The sequence below is a fragment of the Nesoenas mayeri genome, assembly GCF_963082525.1.
Source record: "Nesoenas mayeri genome assembly, chromosome: 3".
In the NCBI taxonomy this organism is placed as follows: domain Eukaryota; kingdom Metazoa; phylum Chordata; class Aves; order Columbiformes; family Columbidae; genus Nesoenas; species Nesoenas mayeri.
In genome coordinates this window covers 93304630-93325749 of record NC_137544.1, presented here as the reverse complement: position 1 = coordinate 93325749, position 21120 = coordinate 93304630, and the positions used below count along the sequence as shown (strand labels likewise).

At 41.0% G+C, this 21120-nt stretch overlaps 1 protein-coding gene across 1 annotated transcript in view; it reads right to left on the bottom strand.

Moving 5' to 3' along the window:
* Positions 1-3171: 3171 nt before the first annotated feature.
* Positions 3172-21120, bottom strand: part of THADA (THADA armadillo repeat containing) — a gene marked incomplete at its 3' end in the record, with an annotated part of 165811 nt that continues 147862 nt past the window's right edge. The window contains exons 37-38 of the mRNA XM_080341089.1: positions 4717-4883; positions 3172-3510 (exon numbers count right to left, since the gene is read on the bottom strand). Coding sequence (XP_080197215.1) covers positions 3172-3510; positions 4717-4883 — 506 coding nt within the window. The remainder of the gene's footprint in view (positions 3511-4716; positions 4884-21120) is intronic.

The following is a 21120-nucleotide window of genomic DNA, read 5'->3' as shown; positions in this document are numbered from 1 at the left end:
TCAGCAGGAACCCTGCACTTTGAAAACACATTTGCAAAGGAAGGCAACTTCGCGGGGTGGGGGGGTGGTGTTTCGAGCACTTCGAGTCGGGTTTTCACACTCGTCCCCGAGCCGCCGTGCGGCTCACGCTCCCATTTGGTTCCTCCCCTCCCGAGGATGCGGGGGGGCAGCAGGCGGGACCCACCGTGCGCAGCGCGGACCCGGCTCTGCACCCCCCCCGCACTGCGTGTGAGCGCTCACCCGCGGAGGAGAAAGCCCAGCCTGTGAGGTTAAGGCTGAGCTTATCAACAGAAATAGAAAAAAAACAAAACAAAACAAAAACTCCCGGAAAAGACGAGGGCTGGAGGAGCTGGAGCAATAAAAAACCCCGACCCCGTTCTTTCCCGTATCCCGGCACTTCACTCGGGCAAGTCCCCCGCTCGCTTTTGGGAGGGGCGCAACCGGAGCCGCTTCCCGCCCGTCCCTCCTCCCGCCGGCGGCCCCGCACGGCCCGGGGGGGCTGGGACGGGCCGGCGGCAGCGCGGGGATCTGCCACCCCCTAGTGCCCGCGTCCGCCTGCGCACGGATTGCCAGCCCCAAATTTAAAATTCCTCCTGCCTTTCCCGCCTACCGCTCTGCGGGCGGGTTACGGCTTATGATGAGAGTCATGCAAGGAGCAACGTGTCAGCGGCGTTTGGAGGAATACTTTGATAAAGTGACTTTGATCAAGCGCATGGCAGATAAGTGCTCTGGTATAAGGTTTTGCTAACACTCTCCCGTAATTGCTGTGTAGGGTTTAAAGGTTCTTGAGTAGTTATAAAGTAACTCAATTCACCAGCAGTGTGTGGTGAAATGTATGTGAGCTGATATATTTTTATTTGCTCTCCATAAACTAAGGCGGGATGGCGGGTTTCAGTTGCATTCTAAAACCACAATAAGGAAGACTGAGTTTTTAAGTTATTTGGGTTACTGATTAACCAGGTTCTCAAGGCTTCACAAAGTTACTTAAGTTTTATGGTCACTGTGGATCTACTACTATGCAATTACACATCTGCATTTATCCATTCGTTGACATTGAATATATAGGCATACGCATTTTAAAGTCAATCCAATAAAACCATTGCCAGCGTCTAGTACTACAGAGTCTTACATTGCTCATGTCAGTGATTAACGTCACACAACCTTACTGTAATTTCAAAACTATACAAAGTCCTGTTTGTTTTCTACTGTAAAAGCTGTTGCCACACTAGTTCAAAAATGTCAAGGTGTGGTAAAACCGGCAGCTGTTAATTAATTGCACAGGTCTTGACTATTTTTAAGAGTAGATTCCAGATGTAATCTGGGCTGTTCTTTCCCCAGAAGCTCAAAACAGATGCAAACTAATTTTTAGCCTAACTCAGAGTGTGGCTTTTTAAGCTGGGTAACATGCATTCTGTGAGACATCTTTTCATCTCAGAGTCTAACCTTTCCCTTTTGCCTATCAAATCCTCACGTTTCATTGTAAATGACATATATAAGTAACCCTGAATCCTGGAAACTGTAAAAGTATTTAATTTTTTTTTATTGCTTTGTTTTTAGTGACTTTGGCTCATGCAGCATTCAGATGTTCGCTAAGCCTAACTCAGAAGCATATCCTGATTTACAGCAGACTCTTATTTAAACTCAAGAAGTGGGAAGCAATCGGCCATCAGGCACCACAGCACCCAGCCAGGGCGAACTGACGCCTTGCCCTGGCGAGGTTAAGCCAGGCTCTGATGAGGTTAAATCAGAGTAACCCTGTTACTGCCAAGCCAGCCCCCGGTGAGGTTAAACCAGTCCCCGGCAGTGCTAAGCCAGACCTTAGTGAGGTAAAACCAGCCCCTGGCACTGAGGGGTCCAATCCCGGCCGGCGCGCACGGCGGTGCTGCAGCGCCACCTGCCGGCCCCGCGCCGCCACACGCAGAGCACCCGCCGTGGGAAGAGCTGCTAATTAACCTGCATCATCATCGTCATCATCGAGATTTACGAGCGCACTGCGCGAAAATACACAATTAGGTGCGGAGACTACAAGCAAGCAGTGGTTTATTGGGCACGTCGCCGTTCCAGGGAGGCTGAACTAAGGATGGCCGCCCCCGCACAGCTTTGTTTTGGCTGCAGCCAAACGCCAAGTCACAGCCCTGGGCTGAAGGAACAAAACACAGACTTATAGCATAAATATTTATTTTCGACATCTCATTTTCATATCAGAAACCAACTTCAGTTCCCAGGAAAACAAACAAAAAATAAAATTGCAAAGCACAACAAAGGCTGTTGCATTTTGGAGGGTGAAATGGTTGAACACTTGGTATATTCCCCACAACTGCTCTACCTGGGCACCCATCACAGCATCTCCCAATATCTCTTCTAATAGGCCTAACTGCTGAGCAGGGCCGTAATTACCTTCCAGGGCTGCTTGCAGAACAAGGTGTTTCGAAAGTAAAGATGAAACCATTTTGTTCAAAATGGAACAGCTGCTTGGAACACAGCGATCTTCACTTTAAAGCAATTTTATAAAAGTAGTTACTTGTTTTACAGGGAAAAAAGAGGCATGCAGGAGTGTAGCTAGTGCTGTTTTCATCTACAAAATAAGGTTCCCACCAAAGGGACAATCCTTGCCTTCCTCCAGAGGAAAATGCAGTAAAATTTAAAATGCAGTCTAAAAATTGTCATGGACAAAGCAGCCACGGTTTGTTTGTTTTCTTTCAGAAACACTTAGCAATAAAGTAAAATTTTTAAAAATATTAAATAATTACCATTCTACATCTTGAAAGGAGATTTTAAAAAAAATCAGTATTTTCTCAGGATTAAAACACAGGAGGTAAAAATCTGAGATAAAAATGTAACACAACTACAGGTGGCCTGCACCTGGATGAATGGAAAATATTAGGTTTAGCTGCTTGACTTCCTACAGTAGCTATAATAAACCATGCTCAGCTGAAAGAAATTAGCAAATGCATTTAAAAGGAACAGTCTCCCTCAGCACATCTGAGAAAAAAAGAAAAAATAATGGCCTCATATATTAAAAATGTGGTTTTAGCCTGAATACTGAATAGCTTGTTGCCGCTTTACCGAGTCATTATAGCAATCCCTTGTTCCTCGAGCATCGCTAGAATTCAGTACCTCTGCCCATCTAGTGAATTATGTGCAGCTCCCTGCAGATGAACTTCTAGTAATTTACTTTTCCAGATTTTCATTTTTACAAGTACCATCAGTCTTCAGCAGATCTAATATCTTAAGGCAGACCGATATTCTCTCATTTTGAATAGACAATCTTGTGAATTCTGCCGTTTTGGTAAATTCTGGAGTAGGAGGTAGCGCTCTAAGAAGGTGTCCAACAAGCTGGGCTTGGTCCAGTGCTATTCTTGATAGTCGATTAAGTTCTCCTTGATCTGGTAAAGTTAGATGAGCTGTTGATATAAGCAGTAAAAGATGCTTACTAAGTTGTCTGACATGAGTCAACTTCTCTGCCCAAAAATTCACTTCGCCTTTATCAAACAGGTAATCGTTTTCTTCCTTAACAAAAAGAAAAGAAAAAAACAAACAGTGATTAGAAAATGACTTTCAGTCTTGATAATAATGAGAACATTATTAAATATATGAATTATATATATATATATAAATAATGAGAAGAGGCTGTTACAGAATAGCTTCTTCATAGCAAAGAAAAAAAAAGGTAAAGATTCATATGCATTCACATGCATCGTTTTTCAAAGGTTTGGGAAAACACAATTAAAAAGTTTCCTACTTTGTGAAAGAAATTATACCTTCAAAAATGAGGCAGTTATGGTATAACTCTTGGGAAATAGTGGAAGTAAATAGTAGTCCTAATCCTTAACATGTGCCTGCCTTCCCCTGTGAAACTGTCTCGTATTTCACCGAGACCCCTCTGTAACCAGTATGGTAATTTGCTATGTCATGGAGCTTTTTGAGTGGATTAAATGGAAAAGGAAAATTGTATCAGTCAGTGAAACATCAGAAAGGCATACCTAAACCAAAGGCTTAAGGAAAGATTCATAATATATTTCATGGGTCATATTAATTGTCAACAAACTTCTCCAAGATGTAGCTGCTCCTGCTCCTTCCCATTTACCTTCCAGCATTATTTTAATTTGTACAGTCTTTTCAAGACAAAGGGAGCACAGTGTATATATACAGCACTAGGTTTTACAGAACCAGCGTGGCAAAGTTTTTCTTTACACAAATGATGCTTCTGCAGACAATGACTGATGTGAGCGAGGCTGTTTCATGTGCTGTACAGCAGAATCAGTCCTATGGAAGGCAGCACGAAGTTACCAAATATTTAGGTGACATCTCTGGAAAAGCCACCAGTTGGGAGAAGGCTGTGCTTGAATGCCAGATGTGCCTGGCGCCCACAGCAGCAGTTTGATTTCAAGGCAAATCATCATCTGCAAGGATACTGAACACAATCAGTTACAGCCTCCGTATGTTTCAGTCGACAAGGATCTGTTAAGTAAATCTTGATGTATTTCAATGTTTGCTTGTTGATTTCTTTAATTTTACACTGGTATTACCAGGAAACAGATAAACTATTTTTATTCTAAATATTGTCCATGTGATTCATTTTTTTTTTAATTGTAGATCTATTATACTGCAGTAGTGAACACCACGCTTCATCAGATGAGGTATTTCATCCTGTTGCAACTGACTGCAGAAACGTAGTGATCCCAACGCGCGATAGCAACTCAGGGTTAACGTTACCGGGGCTGAAGCTTCTGGGCCTGTTTTCGGGTCGGTGTCCCCCAGCAGCCAGCCCAGCAGGACGGGCACACCGGCACGGCTCTGCCCCCACCGCTGCAGCAGGTCGCACACCGTGCCCAGCGCCAAATCCAGGGCCATCGGAGCACTCACTATCCTAAGGGCAAACTCTGTTGAGAGAAACATATGCATGACGACGTACAGCAGGACGACAAACACTTTCAAATAAAATCAGCGCAGAAATTATTTCTTTGAAAACAGATGCTGAATTTACACAAACACAATTTAGAATGATGAATTGTACTACAAATAAACTGGGAGAGTGTTTATTTCTGTGCCACTTGAGGCCTTCTCTCAATTCCAAAATAAAATATGAAGCAACTGAAAATGCTGACGCTTAATATTTTTCTCCTTCCCATGTAGTGACATTCATTAATTTGAGTTTAAATATACAAAGATGTCTGTTAGAAACGTCTCCAGAGACAGTCCTGACACTACTGCATGGTGACTGTTTTTGCAAAACTGCAGCTATGCCTTCAATCTGATTTGATGATTCACTGGAACTTAAAACCTGCAGCACATTATATGTTTTTAAAGGGCTGGGATATAAAAGGAATCACTATTTGGTGTGCAATCTCTTTATATATAGTAAGATATACACACATGTAAGAGATCAAGTACACAAGACAGGCTTAGAGCGATGTTAAAGAAGAGAAAGGCAGACACTGTTTACAAAACCATCGCAGAGCTATATTTATCTAGGTTTTGCTGTGATGCCAGAGCTGTACACAAAGCCATTGTCCACACCGTATTTCTTCCCTGAACTTCCCCACTGCTCTCACTGGGGCAGCTGCTGTTTTAATCGTGTGGTTCCTAGGGCTGCCCTCAATGACAGAGTACATCAAAATGCCAGAAGCCCCATTTGCATGAGAACTCCAACAACTGCCTTCACAGGTATGAGTTTCACCACCGGTAGCATTAATGCAGTTTTTCTTAATGGGGATGCAGGAAGAGGACGAGAGCAGGAGAGCTAACAAACAAGCCCCCTGTAAAATCCCTATTACAGTAAAAATGATTTTAGCAAAGTTCATCCTTGTCCACAGTCACCAGCACACAAACAGATGTTCGCTGAATGGTCTGTCTTCTGAGTAGTGAGATCATAACGACACATCACTCTTGAAGGCTGCCTTTTGTGAGCAGGCAACACATCAGAGTAAATTCTTTGGTAAAAATCCATGCAGACGTGGAAGGCAGAACTTATTTTCTGTTTCTGAGCGTATTGAAGCATTTCTCATGAAGGAGAATGATTATTGACATAAAAGAGGCATAGCAGTCCAGCCGAGACCTGTCCTTCACATCCCACGCTCAGTGCTGCGGCGTGGACCTGTGTCCTGTGACACCTCCCCGGGCCTCCAACCAGCCCCAGGGCTGCTGGAGAACGTTGGCACAGCAGAGAAACATACACTAAAACACCGAAATCCATATGCCAATGCATAAGGAAACATAGGAAACAGCTAAGGGCAAACCAGACCAACAGAAAGATAGGATTTGACAGAGCAGGCAATGTACCGAGGACACGGGGAGGATGAATTAGTATTTGAGACCATGAGAACAAAGGACCATAATAAGGAAGGGAGTGAAGGAGAAAGAACAGATGGTCCCTTCTTTATCTTGGAGTTAGATGAGGGTAAATGGAAATCTCCTTGAACAAGGAACAGGAAGGCAGGCAGTCAATCTCTCTGTGACACTAATAATGTTACATACGCCGTTTGTCTCTGCTAGACAGTAAACTCAAATGTTCTAATCTGTTTTCTTCATGTCAGGACTTATCACTGTAGTAGGACATCGCTCACCTTTGTCCATGGAGGGAGAGCTTGCAGGCATACAACACTCCCACACCATTTATTTTAGGTATTGGGGTTTTTAGGTAGTGTTTTCGCTGACATTTCTTCCCAGAATCCTTTCTTAAAAAAAAAACCCAAACAAAACACCACCAAACCAAAGAAACCAAACCAAAAAAAAAAAAACCACCCAAAGAAACAAAAAAAACCCCAACAGAATCAGGGAAATTAGGACAGGGAACTGCTGGAGAGAGTCCAGTGTAGGGCAACAAAGATGATGAAGGGAGTGGAGCATCTCCCTTATGAGGAAAGGCTGAGGGAGCTGGGGCTCTTTAGTTTGGAGGAGACTGAGGGGTGACCTTATTAATGTTTACAAATATACAAAGGGTGAGTGTCACGAGGATGGAGCCAGGCTCTTCTCAATGACAAACAACGGTAGGACAAGGGGTAATGGGTTTAAGCTGGAACATAAGAGGTTCCACTTAAACTTGAAAAGAAACTTCTTCTCAGTGGGGGTGACAGACACTGGAACAGGCTGCCCAGGGGGGTTGTGGAGTCTCCTTCTCTGGAGACATTCAAACCCACCTGGACACATTCCTGTGTAACCTCATCTGGGTGTTCCTGCTCCAGCAGGGGGATTGGACTAGATGATCTTTCAAGGTCCCTTCCAATCCCTAACATTCTGTGATTCTATGAAAATAATCAAACCAAGACACTCGCTTTCTCTGCTCATGTGCCCCACTTTGTACGAGGTCTGATACTCTGACGAAGAGGTACAATGTTTGTCCTCTCTCTCTTGATTTTCTACGCTCAGGTAAAAAACACAGTTTCTTCAAGTGCCATGGGGACCTCTACTACTCAGAAATACTGGTGGTCCTTAGAGCTGGAAGAACAGAAACGAAGACGGAGTGTGGGCTTCTGAGCCTGAAATAAGCATCCCAGTTATTAACGCTTACAAGACATATTTTAACCATAGTTCCTCTGAATTCTGATGATTCTTCAGAGTTTTATGGATGGCTACTGAATGGCTATGACTGTCAAAATTTGTATAGTGTCCCTTGCTTGTGTCATTTTGTTTGTATGTGAATATTTAGCAAATTCAGTGATGCTGGGAGCTAAAAACCAAATGTTATTTCCCACTGCTGTCTTCCTGAAGTTAGCTGTTGCTTTGGGAGACTTATTATAGATACAACTGCACACATTTAAAATACCTGCCATTTTCTGGGGCCTTTCTTTCCTTTTAAGATTTAGACTCCTTAAGTATAAATACAGACACGCTCTCCTTGAGAATGAGAAAATTGGACTACCGAGAAATGCACCAAAACATGTACTGGGGCCTCTACATTCTGTTTTTATGTGAACATGCTGAAAACTGCCAAGAGGTACCAAAACAAGTGATACTGATGTACTACTTACACTGGACTTGCTTGCTACCAGTTTTTCATCAGTCTGACACAGAGGAACGGGCTTTTTTGTGGTTACATAGCACAGCAGTCCTGCAGGGAATCCTTGTGTTGCAACAACAGAAACGGTAAGGTGTTTGGTTTGGTTTTTTTGTTGTTGTTTTGGTTTTGTTTTTAAGAAGTGAAAAAGATTACAAGAAAAACATATAAAGGAGGTCTAACACACAGGAAAACCATGAAGGCCCTGAACACAGTACTGACTCACAAGATGCACCATATAACTGATCAACCCAATTCTGACACTGAGACCAGAGGAAAGCAAAGCAACACCATTTCAATAACGCTGAAACACAGGCTTCAAAAATGTGGGTAGGCGCCTGCCTACCTTGGGTGTTGTGCTAAAGAAGCCAGCACAGCAGCCTCCTGCTGCTTGAGATTTTGACACAGATCCAATGACAGATCCAACTCTGGCAGATGAAGAATTTTCGCTTCCACCTGCCCATCCCATGCCATCCCATCCCAAATGGCTCCATGGTGTCTGAATCGCTTCCTCAGCTGCTGTTACTTACAGAGCACACCGACATTAACTGACTTTGATACCAGTTCACACAAATTTGATGCTAGAATAGTTCAAGATCAGATCTGGGAACTACCATTGCCACAAGGACAATGAAGAGATGGAGCAAGTATCCAAACAAGGCATATCAACTCACTAAACTTGGAATGTCGAAATAATACAGATAAAGAGCAGCAAGTGAACTTACATACATACCCATGATCTAACAGGTAAAAAATGCTTTCAGAGGGGAAAACGTTCTACTGTTTTGATGGCTCCCAGCTCTACAAGTAACAGCAAGAGATGCTGTAAGCATGCACAGAATCTTTTGATACCCACAAAAGGTATATGTATTCTAAACCAAAATGTACATGTCTTTGCTGACCTACTGTATTCTAAACCAAAATGTACGTTTCTTTTCTGACGTATTGACTGTTTAAAAGAACCGCTCCTCACATCATTATTTGCCTGTGAAGCAGGTCTGATTTTCAAGAAGCCACATATTACACACGATGCCGTGTCCATGAGTCACGCTGTGACTTCAGAAAGTGGCCTGACCGAGCTGGAAGTTCAGCAGGGGTAAGAAGGGCCGGTGGTTCCCCTCTCCCACAGCCCCCTGGGGCCACGGGGCTCCCGGCGCGTACTTCCAGCCAGCTCAGGTGCTCTGCTCATCACCTGCTACATTAACACTCAGAAGAGCAGAATAGGGATTTGGCTTCTCCTGCTGGGCTGGCGGGCTGAGCTGGTTTCCCGGCAGCCAGCGCTGGTGCAGCTGGGAGCCGGGGAAGGCAGGACGAAGGAGGGAGAGCCCCCCGCCCAGCACACGTGAACAAAACGCTAACGGAGGTGATTCACGTGACTGAGCATGAACAGCCCGTCATAACATAGGTAACTATTTAAAGTAACCACACGAAAAATTTCAAAGGACAGATTTCTAGAAGCCGCTTGCAGTGGGCTGCAGCCAAGGGAGCTAAACCAGCTGAAATCCAACCTGAAGACATAGCTGTTACCAAACACAGCAAATACAGTAGGGCTCCTACCACAACAGTTCTACAGACGATCAAAACTGTGTTAAAACTATATATATTTTTTAATTCTAAAACACGTATGTGTTCCAACGTGCAAAAACATCCCAAACAAGATAAGCATCTTACTAAATAAGCCACTACACTGACTGAAATACAAAAAAATTCTCTATGCCTTAAACAAGTAGTTACAAGCAGAAGAATTAATACTACTCCTTGAAATGAAAAACAAAAGATAAGAATCAGGTACTACATGCTTTTTTTTTCATTCTGAGGAACTGAATTTTCATAAAGGGAAAGGGGTTAAGTACTGCAGTGTTTTAGTCTTTGTGAATCCACCCACATAAAAATTAGACCTCCCACATACACATTCATATACTCTAAAAGCTTTGATCATGCCAGATGTAAACAGTTCTACTAGTAGCCTATTACATGTCCTCTAACTATACAATTGTTCTCTGTTAAAGCCTTGGTGATATTATGGGGAACTGAAAGGATGTATTAAGAACATATACACAGATTTTAAAGACAACCATGATATAATATAGGCAAAACAGAAAAGTAAGACATAGTTCTTGCCTATCAAAGCATTTTGTAATTGGTTTTATAGTGGAAATTGTTAAGTAAAGCTAATTTGAGACCAAAGAGTAATGCAATTTTTGTAAATGTATACTGTGTTCAGAACAAAAAGAAAGAGAAGTGAAACTGCGAAGAAGCTTCATGTAGCAGTCCTGAGACAAAAGCCTCACTCACAAAGAACAGTGAACCTGCAGCCAGGATGTTGTCAAGGATCACACAGAGGGTATGTTCTCCAACTGAAATTACAGGAAGTATTTTAGGTAGACCAGGTATATTTCAAATTGGTGAAGTATTTTTTACTCTTTTTGCACAAAGTGCTGCCTATTTAGGTGTAAACATGACCACATCACTATCAATACTGTCACTCAAAACACCCTGGTAAAATAAGATCGTATTCTTGCTTCAGAGACAAGCACGGACATTTAAATCAACAAAGCTCACTGAATGACTGTTTGACAAAACTGGAGATTTATCTCAGGTTTTCTCATACATCACCTTAACAAGATGATCAGCAAGATGATTAAGCAAGAGATCAGATTCCCATCCAAATGATGGCAGATCCAGCATCACAAGTCACTAATACCTGTAATATTAGATTTGCAAAGGCAAAGTTTCACCTACTGATTCACAAATCGCTTCATGTTGCACTGAAGGTTTTCTTCTTTTCGGTGTTAGGTAATAATCAAGTTTGCCCCTATTCTCAACATATCAAATGTAAGAGAGCCAAGTGAGGCATTACTGCAGATATACACAGGCTTCACTCAATTTAAAAAGCCTTCAAATTTAAAAAACACTGGCCCAACCCAAGAGTTACACAGGCTAGTAAAAATAAAGTCAAGTTAGAAACCAAATTTCTTATGTGGAAATAACCTGCTTATATGTTCTACTTTGAGCTAGACAGGAATAGTGCAACTCCGCAGCAAAGCAACACACAGGCACCTGGCCACCAGAAAAACCATGGGACAGAAGAAAAGCAGTGGCGGTAGATAGAAAGTAAAGGGGTGTTCATAGCCAGCCTCCACACATTATATTAGAGAGCTATCATCTGCTGGGAACTAAGAGTGAAAGAGGACAACTGAGAAGTAAAACCACCCAAAAAAGAAAACGCAGAAATGGTGACCGTTGTGTCCAGACAGTTGGCAGATGGCTCTCCAAAGAGTGCTTGTTCATTGCACAGTGTCATTTTAAGTTACAAACATCGAACTTTTCACTTTTATAAATGACCATTTACGCAAAATCTAATATATAAGCAGATTCCTTTTTATAGCGTTTCATAAAATCAAAGGCGATTAGATCACTTCTGTCCTCTCGAGGAACACCATTCCCTAGATGACGTACAACTACTTCATCTGTTTTCCATTTTCCTGCCCGCGTCTGTTTTATAGCTCTGCTTTTTCAGGATGACGTTAAAAAGAGGCCCTTCCTGACATCACGCAACACGATGTCAAAACACAACACTATTACAAAACAAACTAATCAAAACTAATTTCTTAATAGTTGCGGTCTCAAAGTAGAGTAGCAGTAATGCCGCTTGCAGCTTTGACTTTGATTATAAACAGATCTGGGTTGACAACGTGTCTGATTATGACAGAAACCTACAGCTCAGGACTGAGCAGAAAATTTAAGTTCCTTCTTGAACAAAAGGAGCACACACATCATCTTTTCAAGCCCTTTTTTGGAATGTGAACAGAACAATATTTTTCAACACAGTATCTAGTTTTTTTCCCTCTTTAAAAAAAAATAATAATAATATTTATATATATATATATACATATATAAAAGTTTTTCCTATGCAAGCCTTGCCTCCTGTGCTCAAAGGGTTTTATTGGAAAACAACCCCAGCCCACAGGTCTGTTAGAGGAAATGAGCATTTGGACTTTACCACTTGCATTACCCCTTCTGCAGAACCTCACCCCCCAAAGCCATGTTCGAATTTAAACAGCAGAAAAACAAAGCCCCTGCATAAGCCCACAGAATGCCGGATTTTTCTTTTGAAAAGATAAAAAATAGCATTATTCAGCTAATTGTTTAAAACACTGCCAATGAGAATGTGTATTTTTTTTAACTCAAATCACGTATTTATTGGGAAAAAACGATATATGCACGCAGTTTCAAATTAGTATCACCAGAACTAAATATGCAACTGAAGACTCTTGTTACTGGCATGTTGCAGCTAAATAACTTTTTGCATAGCACTGATGAAGATTACAGATCGTGAATGAGATGTGTGCTACAGTTCTGCTGTAGGAACGCAGGAGACCGATTTATCTCTGTAACGTAGCTGGGATTTTAGCATAATATGCAGAGAATGGTGGCGAAAGGTTTTTTATTCAAGGGACAAAGGGTGGGTAACCAATATACAAGACTGTACACAGAAGTCCTCTCCCCATAATAGCTGAAAACCAATACAATTTGGGCAGACACCCAAACATGTAAAAGCTGTTTTTGAAGCTTTCCTTCACTGCTATGGAGTCACAGCTGCAACCGTCCCAGCTTGCATAAGGAGCCTACCCAGATCTCTAAGCTGCTGTCCTGTTTACCCACTTGCAATTAAAACGCTGATAAGAAAAAAGCACTTAATAGATTACTCACATGAACACTCCATTTAACATTTACCGCTTTCAGACTCCAACGCTGAGCACATACAATCATTTTTCATGTATTCTTTCTTAATTTTCAAGAGTATAACAACTCGTAACCTTTACATAACGGTGCCACTGTGTAATTAATAGAGCTAAATGAAGCGCTGTCAGTACATAATCAGTAGCCAGTCTTTGATGGATGAGCTGATTCTAATTCAGTCCATTCACTTTCAACTTTAATTAGTGGCATTGTATTCTACAAAGCAAACAGTTCCTTCATCCGTGTGATGATCTAACGTTGTGTAAGTAGGCTGAGAACAACGTGTGAGGTGTTGAAGTAAATTTGGAATACAAATTAAAAAGTTGTAGTCATTCTTATATAATGTAATTCCTTAAAAGGAAATATGAAATATAAAGTTCCCACTGCGAAAGCCACTGATTTAACAAGTACCATACACACCAATAAATCTTGCTAAGACAACTATGAGTTTTAATGCAGCAGTTCTCTCCCCCTTCTCTTTAATTAAACCAAGTGATCTGAGCTACTAAGTGTATGTTAGATTTTGGCGAGACACAAATACAGTTATAAAAATGCTATGTATTACTACACGAGTACTCATGCAACACTATATTTAATTTTTTTGCTGTTATAACCCTTGTTCTAGGTGCACACTTGTTGCAGCCAGAGACAACTGCTAAGCAAACTCTTCACTTTTGAATTACCGGAATTTAGAGTAGATCTAGATAATTGGAAATTTTTCTAATAAACATACAAAATTTTTAACTACTGAAAACCACTTGGGTTACAACATGCTTTGATCTTATTCTACATTTTCTCATGGGTGTTGTTTTACCTCGATACCTTACCCTTCTTCCAACAGTTCTGCTCTAAAGGGTGGGACAACACAGAGCTGCAGGTTCCTGTAAGCTGCAGCCACCCAGCACATCTGAGCAGAGGAGACACTCGCTAACTTACCACGAAACATCTGATTCAGGTGTATGCGTGACTTACTGAATGCAGGCATTTTTGAGCAGAAAAGTGAAAAGCAACTTGGGACCCTCAGTAATTCAGTCTTCACGTCTGTTCTGATACCTTACCATGAAATTGTACGGGGAGAAACTGTTTTTAGGAATATTTAACTTTTGTTTCATATTACTTATTTTTAAAAGGTGATATTTGGAGGGAAACTACTGTAAAATTGTTCTTATGGGAAGTGCCTTAAGTCTTTTGTATAATAATTCATGTCAAAAAGGTTCATGATATATTCTCAGCTTCTTTACTGGTCAATTTTCTAACCCCATTTTCCTCAGCATATGAAAGCATATACTTTAAGAGCAAAACCTCACAGAAGCTGATCACTATACAAACACCTGATTTAAAAAACAAACAAACAAAAACAAAAAACCAAGCTTACATAAAAGCTTCCAATATAGTCCAGATTGTCTTTTTCAGATGTTGTCTAAGAGATGAAACTTGTGTGTAAAGAACAGCTCACATTATTTTTATCTTTTTACTGACACATATGCACAATGCTATAAAAATACCATTCAGTTTGCAAACACACTGTAATGTTAGAAACTATCAGGACCACAGAAGAGTCACTCCAAGCGCATTAGGAACAAATGATGGAGAGTGTTCTTTTTCCTTTCCCTGTCCAGGTCCAAGTGCCTTCCAATGCCTGTTGCAAGCTGCTTTCGATGGCATGTGGTATGATCTGTTGTGACAGGGTTTCTGGCATTCCAATGAAAACCGCCAGCCTGACTCTGGAGCTGTGGTCCACAGGCAGGTGCTGTTGGGCACCTCCTGTTGAGCAACTCATTGGTTACGGACCACATAGGGGCAGTTCTCCTGCAGGTATCTAACAGATAAATTAAGTGCAGCTGCAAGTGTAGACCCTGAACAGAAACTACCTAACTCAGGAAAAACTTCTCATAGGTATTTTCAGTCCATGAGAGAACCGTCTGCCCTTCAGAATGGGAAGAAGATGCACCAATTATTTCACTTCAAAGTGAGTTTCTGGACTTTGTTTCAGAAAGACTCCGAAATGAGATGAAGCATATGTATTCCTCACTCCTCTACTACCAAAAGATTTTGTCAACATAAAGGCTTGCTGAGCCCTAATCACCCTAGTATGGCCAAAGCATTTCTAGTATCAGGACACCACGTTTCTTCCCAAAATGATGTTCACATATCACATTAAAACAAGAAACTCTCCTCCTTTTTCTTTCACACAGCTTTTGCCTCCTAGGTGACTTCTGGATTTTGCACCCTCAGTGACTCAGAGCATTTCCCTTTACATGGGCAGGTCCATATCTCTTCAGAGGTCCTCTGGCCTATTTATCTCTCTTACTGAAATACCTGAGGCTGTGGCATTTCCACATCACTGTCATCTCAATGAGTAACAGCTGGGTCAAGATTTGCTAAGAAACTTCTAACTGTCATCAGGGCATCCTCTAGCAGGGTCCAAGTGACTTGGATGGTATGTCTCCACCCCAGACATCTGTGCATCTTCATCAGACACGGTAACATTTTGGAGGCCTTGGCATGCTCAGGTGGATCAGTAAATGGTAACATGGTCTCTATGAATTACTTGGAGGCTTTCCTGCAAGTAAATTTAAGGGAGAAGTAGGAGCTGCTCAGTCTTGCATTTAATGTAAATATATACTCAGACTCTTTGACATAAATATTATTCAGTTATTAATCAGAGTCCTTCAGTGGAAAGTCTTTACATAGATACAAATATACTCATCTAATACAGATTTTACATTTGTCTTTTCCATTTCCTTTGAAGTTCTTTGAGGAATTAGTTTGTCTCTTCAACTGAGAAGACACTGAGATAATGCTGTAAGCGCTCTCCCCGATACACTGCTGCTCCTTGCACAAAGTGCCACAAAAGTCAACAAATTTGTGTCTCACATATTAATGCAGACATGAACTATGCAACACCACGGACTTCCCAGCCACTGGGAAGAAACCTTTCTTTCTATTCTCTCCATACTTAACACATGGCTTTGAAATATTTCTTATTCCAAATATTCCAAAATATTCTAAACAGGCAAGGAAGACAGAATGGCTAAGTAACCTGTGACTCTCAGACATTCATAATGATATGGAGTGCTTCACAAATCACTTGGTATTTATATGATGTCCATAGAGAAAAGAAATGGCACTATCTATTCTGAAGACAGATAAGACAGAGATCAAGATTAAAAAATCTTAACTGATTTTAAAAGTCTGATCTGAGACATTACGCCCTGTTTCAATGAGTAGTCAGCAGCCCATAATGCTTTAATATTCAAAATGCATTTCCCTCTGGCTTCAGCACTATGTGCTCTCAACTCCTGCAAATCACACCTCCAAGGTATTCAGCTGAGCACTCAGCAAACTAGTGACCTCCTTTCCAAACTCTGGTTGGAGTGACTTGCTTACCTGCACAAAACAGCTCTCTGGGAGAGGCAGGGATAGAATGCAAATCACCAGAGCAAACCTAAATGGCTTTGGCATGTTCCTTCTTGTGATCCTGGTCTTACTCACTTTATCACTTTCCATTTTGCAACTGAGGTAGTAGTACTGTTGGAGATGATAGTTTCCTATGCTGTATGTTTCTGATTCATCATCAAAGCAAATCTGCCTTGTCTACTGTGTTATAAAAGGACTTCTGTAAAAAAACAACCAAAACCAAAACGTCCCCCTCCCCCCCCAAAAAAAAAAAACCAACAAAACAAAACCAAAAACCAAAACAATGATCATGTAGCTTTTCCTTGCTTCTTAATAGATGCAGTACAACAAGGTTGAATTAAACATTTTCACCTCCTTTGTCCATTCTGCTTCTTCCCTATATTACTGCTCTTTTGGACCCAGTTCAGTCTCTGCGTTGCCACAGCTTTCACCAAAGGTCTTTCTCCTCCTTTGTGCCCTTCTGTCACACTGGCAGGAACGAGTCTCCTCCCTCAACCAGACCAAGCATCACCTCCCGTTCCCTTATTCTCATCGGTTCAGTTTGACTCTTTCAGCAACCAACTCAATGTTTCTGATTTATCTTTTTCCCCTTCTCTAACCAGAAGAGAAGGCTCATGCCTCCCCATTTTCCTGATGACCCAGAGTCTTATTGAACGCACAGGTGTTTCCATTTCAAGTGCCTAAATGCAGCCTGGCCCAGAGCTGCCCCCAGCTGCAGAGCCTTTGGGATGCAGCGTGTTCTGGGCCCAGAGCATCCTCAGCTGGGAACACACGGAAGCTCTTCAGCAGCTGAGAAATTTAAGCTGCTTACTGAACACAAAAATCTTCCGAGGTTTTAGCTTTTAGGTTCCTTTCAGTCTCTGCTTGATATGTAAATAAAGCATAGCATTTTAGAGTCCTATTTCTCAGCCTAATTTGTACATATTTTACAAAAAAATCTTGCTCCAAAAGCATATGCAACAGCACTCAAAGAAAAGGCCTTCAATTTTTTCATAGCCTGTGTAGAGATAGCATTTTTCTCCTCATTTCCTATGTAGAATCATGTCTACTGTAATACAAACAAATAAAGTAAAAAAAACCACCAAATTCCAAACAAACAAACCAACCAACCCCAACGCTATGGAAAAAAACTCAGTATGAACTAGCAAGGACTAACACAAGTAGCTGAAAACCAGAATTTTATAATGAGAAGTGTTACGCAACCCTAACAACAGACCATCAACACCCCTTGTAAAAATATACAGCTCACACAATTAAATTAATTTACAGAACAAATTACAAAGAGAAGAGGGAGACAGAAAAGCAGAAGGCAGTAAGTTTACAGAAGTCAATTCAAGGTCTGTTGAGAAGGTGCAAGAAACACAGAGGGTGGAGTGGGAGGGCAGGTAGAGACAAAGGGAGCACTCAGTGCACAGAGAAGAATAACAGCTCTGGTATATTTTATTCAATCAGTCAGGCAATCTACAAGAATAAACAACATCAAAGGGATTTTTGTTCCAATTTTTAACAAAATAAGGAAACCAGCAGGCATGCTTCTGTGTACATGTTTCCCACCACAACTTCTGGACCAGCTGTACAATTTCAATCCAGCCTGACAAAAAGGATAAGGGAATCCAAACTATTAGGTCTTGTTTCTATGAAACTAGCCAGCTGGGTAAAGAAAAAGAGATCCTGTTTCTGTCCTGCCCAGTGAAAGGCTGAAACTTCAGTCAGACATGACAAAATCCACTTATCTGCAAAACAAATCCATGAAAAAAAAAATTACCAAGCTCACTTCATTTCACTGTTCAAGGTTCCTCTTTTTATTTCCTTTTAATTAAATAATGCTATTTACAGTTACATTCCACACTGGCATATGTCTTTAACATCTACATATATGTCTTTAACATCTTATTTTTCATTCCACGTGTTTCAAATGAGTTTCCTTCAGGAAAGGCCATATTCTACTTCATTTTGCCATGGATAGCGCCAACTGAGCCTTCACCATAACCGTGAGATTCAGGTTAAATTATCTGATTTAGAGAATTTACCTTTGTGCCAGCCCTCTGTGGTGTGGTGCACAGATGATGATGCCAAAAATTGAAACACAGTGCAAAAGGCAGCAGCTGACAAGCAAGGGCTGCCTGCCCTGCCTCTACTGCTCCTATGAATTTGAAGTGAAACCACCTATGTGTTCTACAGACCAGCACGGAATTCCATTCAGATTTATATTATTTCACCCTGAGATACCTTTTTCCCCCCACTGTATCTGCACTCCAAGGTCTGTGCCGACCTTGTGTTACAGCAGCGTAAAGTCAATGGCTCCAAAGAATCAAGTCCTCTATACTTTGGTATATAACCTGAGAGACTATTTCCCAACTCAGTATGATTTGCCTAATTAAACTAATCTGCGGAACACCTACTGCTTTAGGAGAAGGAAACCAATATTGGGAACATCTTTTCTGAATGACCCTTGACTTGTTCATTAACACAAGCTTAGTTGATCCCAGTGCTACTAGGCTCAGATAATATGGCACATACCCCTTTTCCTGACATCTCTGAGAGGTGGTGATGATGGAATACGGGATGCTAGTATACGATATTGCAACACGGTGATGCACTTGAATAATTTACATTTGGGGAATGTGAATTAAAGAGGAAAGATATTCTGGAAATTTAATTCTTAATTGTGCTGCTTAATGCCTGTACAGTAGACAGAGTTTTAAGTAAGTATGAGGAAATGCAAAAGAAAAGAAAAGTATTTATCTTCTGCTGTTTGTAGTACAAGTAGATTAAGTTTAACACCTGAATGTCACGATCTATAGTCTTGAAGTTCTAGTATTACAATGTACAATATGCAGATTCTGGAATCAGGGAAGGTTGGTTCTCTTTGCATATAAAGGTATAAGAACAAGAAAGCACATCAAGGAGAAATCTGCAAAGTGTGACTGGTACTCAACACAAACATGAAATCACATTGTATGTGTTGGTACATGAGGGAAAGTAAAAGGGTAATTAACATGGTACACGAAAAAATGAATGGGTTTTATTAGTCCTGGTAACAAGATATTGTAAGTCTAACCTCCACTGTGATCAAGCCAAGAGTATGAGTTAATCAAGACCTTCACTGAAGTATTTCTGTTAACACTTTCATCTTACCAGTGGGAATTATTTATAAAACCGTTCTCCACTGCTAGCATGACAAGGTGATCATTAACACAGCACAGACCACGCGAAGGAACAAAATTAAAAACATGTGAAAGTGGCACTACATTGGTACTGTAAGCAACTGCCATAAATAATTCTGCTCCTCAAAGTCATTTCAACAGTCTTGCTCTAAATCCAACAAATCAAAAGCCCTTTATAAAAAGTCTAATTCTCAAAATTTAAATTTCTAGGCTTCCCAGAGGATGTTTAACTTGAATTTCTCATGCATGAGAAATCAATTTGTTCAACTAAGACCATTACAAGTTCCACTTGTAAGAGCTCATTTGGAACTTATTTCAGAAAAAAGAGACGTTGAGTTATATATGTCTTAGGTTTGGAAGTAACAGACACTCTGTCCCACAATGGCCTCCCCCGCATTGACACACCAGGAATTAAAGCGACCCAATCAGTGGGAAAGCGATGGCTCAGGGAATCAGTAATACAATAAAAACACCTCTCATTCCCTTCTGACTCTGGCACAGGTAAGTACTATCCTGGTCATTAAGAATGCTGAGTGCTGACTTACCTGAAAACAAGCTGGTGGTTTAGGTTCGTTTGCAAAGGTATTTATAGTCCTGATTTTACTCACACACACAAACTAAATTCTGTGTGCAAAAAAGTGCTTGCAGAAATGTATCATTTCCTCATTCTTGGTGAAATGCCTCTCAGTGCAAAATGACATTACAAATAAATGTCAATATCCTATGTGCACGCCATGAAATGGGGCAGAGGCCTTGCACAGGACAAATACCGTGCACAGGGCTCTGCGTGGCTTTTCAGTCTCATTCTTGCAGAGGTGATCTCTTGTGATGCAAAAGGCAGAACAAGAAGAAATCTGCACTCTTGATATCTGTTCAATCTGTGCTGCTGAGAGACCTTCACTCTCCACAGCTGTTGATCACAGTTTTCCATAAGCAAAACATTTACAAAAAAATACATTATTCCCCATCACATTATACATGCACTTCTCAGCATACATTTTTGTATTCTTTCTATGTATAACACAGATATTATACTAGAATTTCATATCTGTAGCTTAAATATGAACAGCTACAAACTAGATGGCTACAGTGTTGACACAGACTTTTAAAGTTTTGTCCATTTAGAGCCATTAGGTAACAAAGGTTTGGAAATAATCAAAAACTTGTAAAAATGTAATTAGCAGGCTCTCCAGTCCATCACATGCTTTCAACAGATATCCCATTTCAGCCTTTATAAAGAGTACAATGTGTGTATGGGTGTGCCTAGCCAGGGTTCTCTCAAATCCTTCAGACCAGAACTTCTAGAATATGGTTCTCAGCTGCAGTGTACATGAAGGCAATGTTCAGGATACCCAAAACACCAGAAATGCTGGGCTATATTCATTTGGACTTCTGCATCTCAAGCAATCTGAGGAGCAGAGCAGTGGGTGCAGGTTACAGGTAATTAAGCCTTTTTGTGCACAGTCCCAGTTAGAACAGCACCCCACTTGTTCCAGCTTTCAACTATAACACCAACTTCTATATCCTGATTTTCAAACATATCTAACCCATGGATGTATGCTTTGAGAAACTGAGCTCCCTATAAAAGGAAATAATTTTATTTTAAATGGTATGCAACTCCTTTTCATTCTTCCAGTGGTGTTTTTTCCCCTGTTCCCTCTTTCCAGCTTCTAAATAGCTCCTGAAGTAACAGGATTTCTTTGCCACTGTTGTTTTTCTTCCTGTTTTGCAACACAATCCAGCTTAAAAAAAAAAAAAAAGGCATTTTTTCAATGCTTGTCCTATATCAAATTG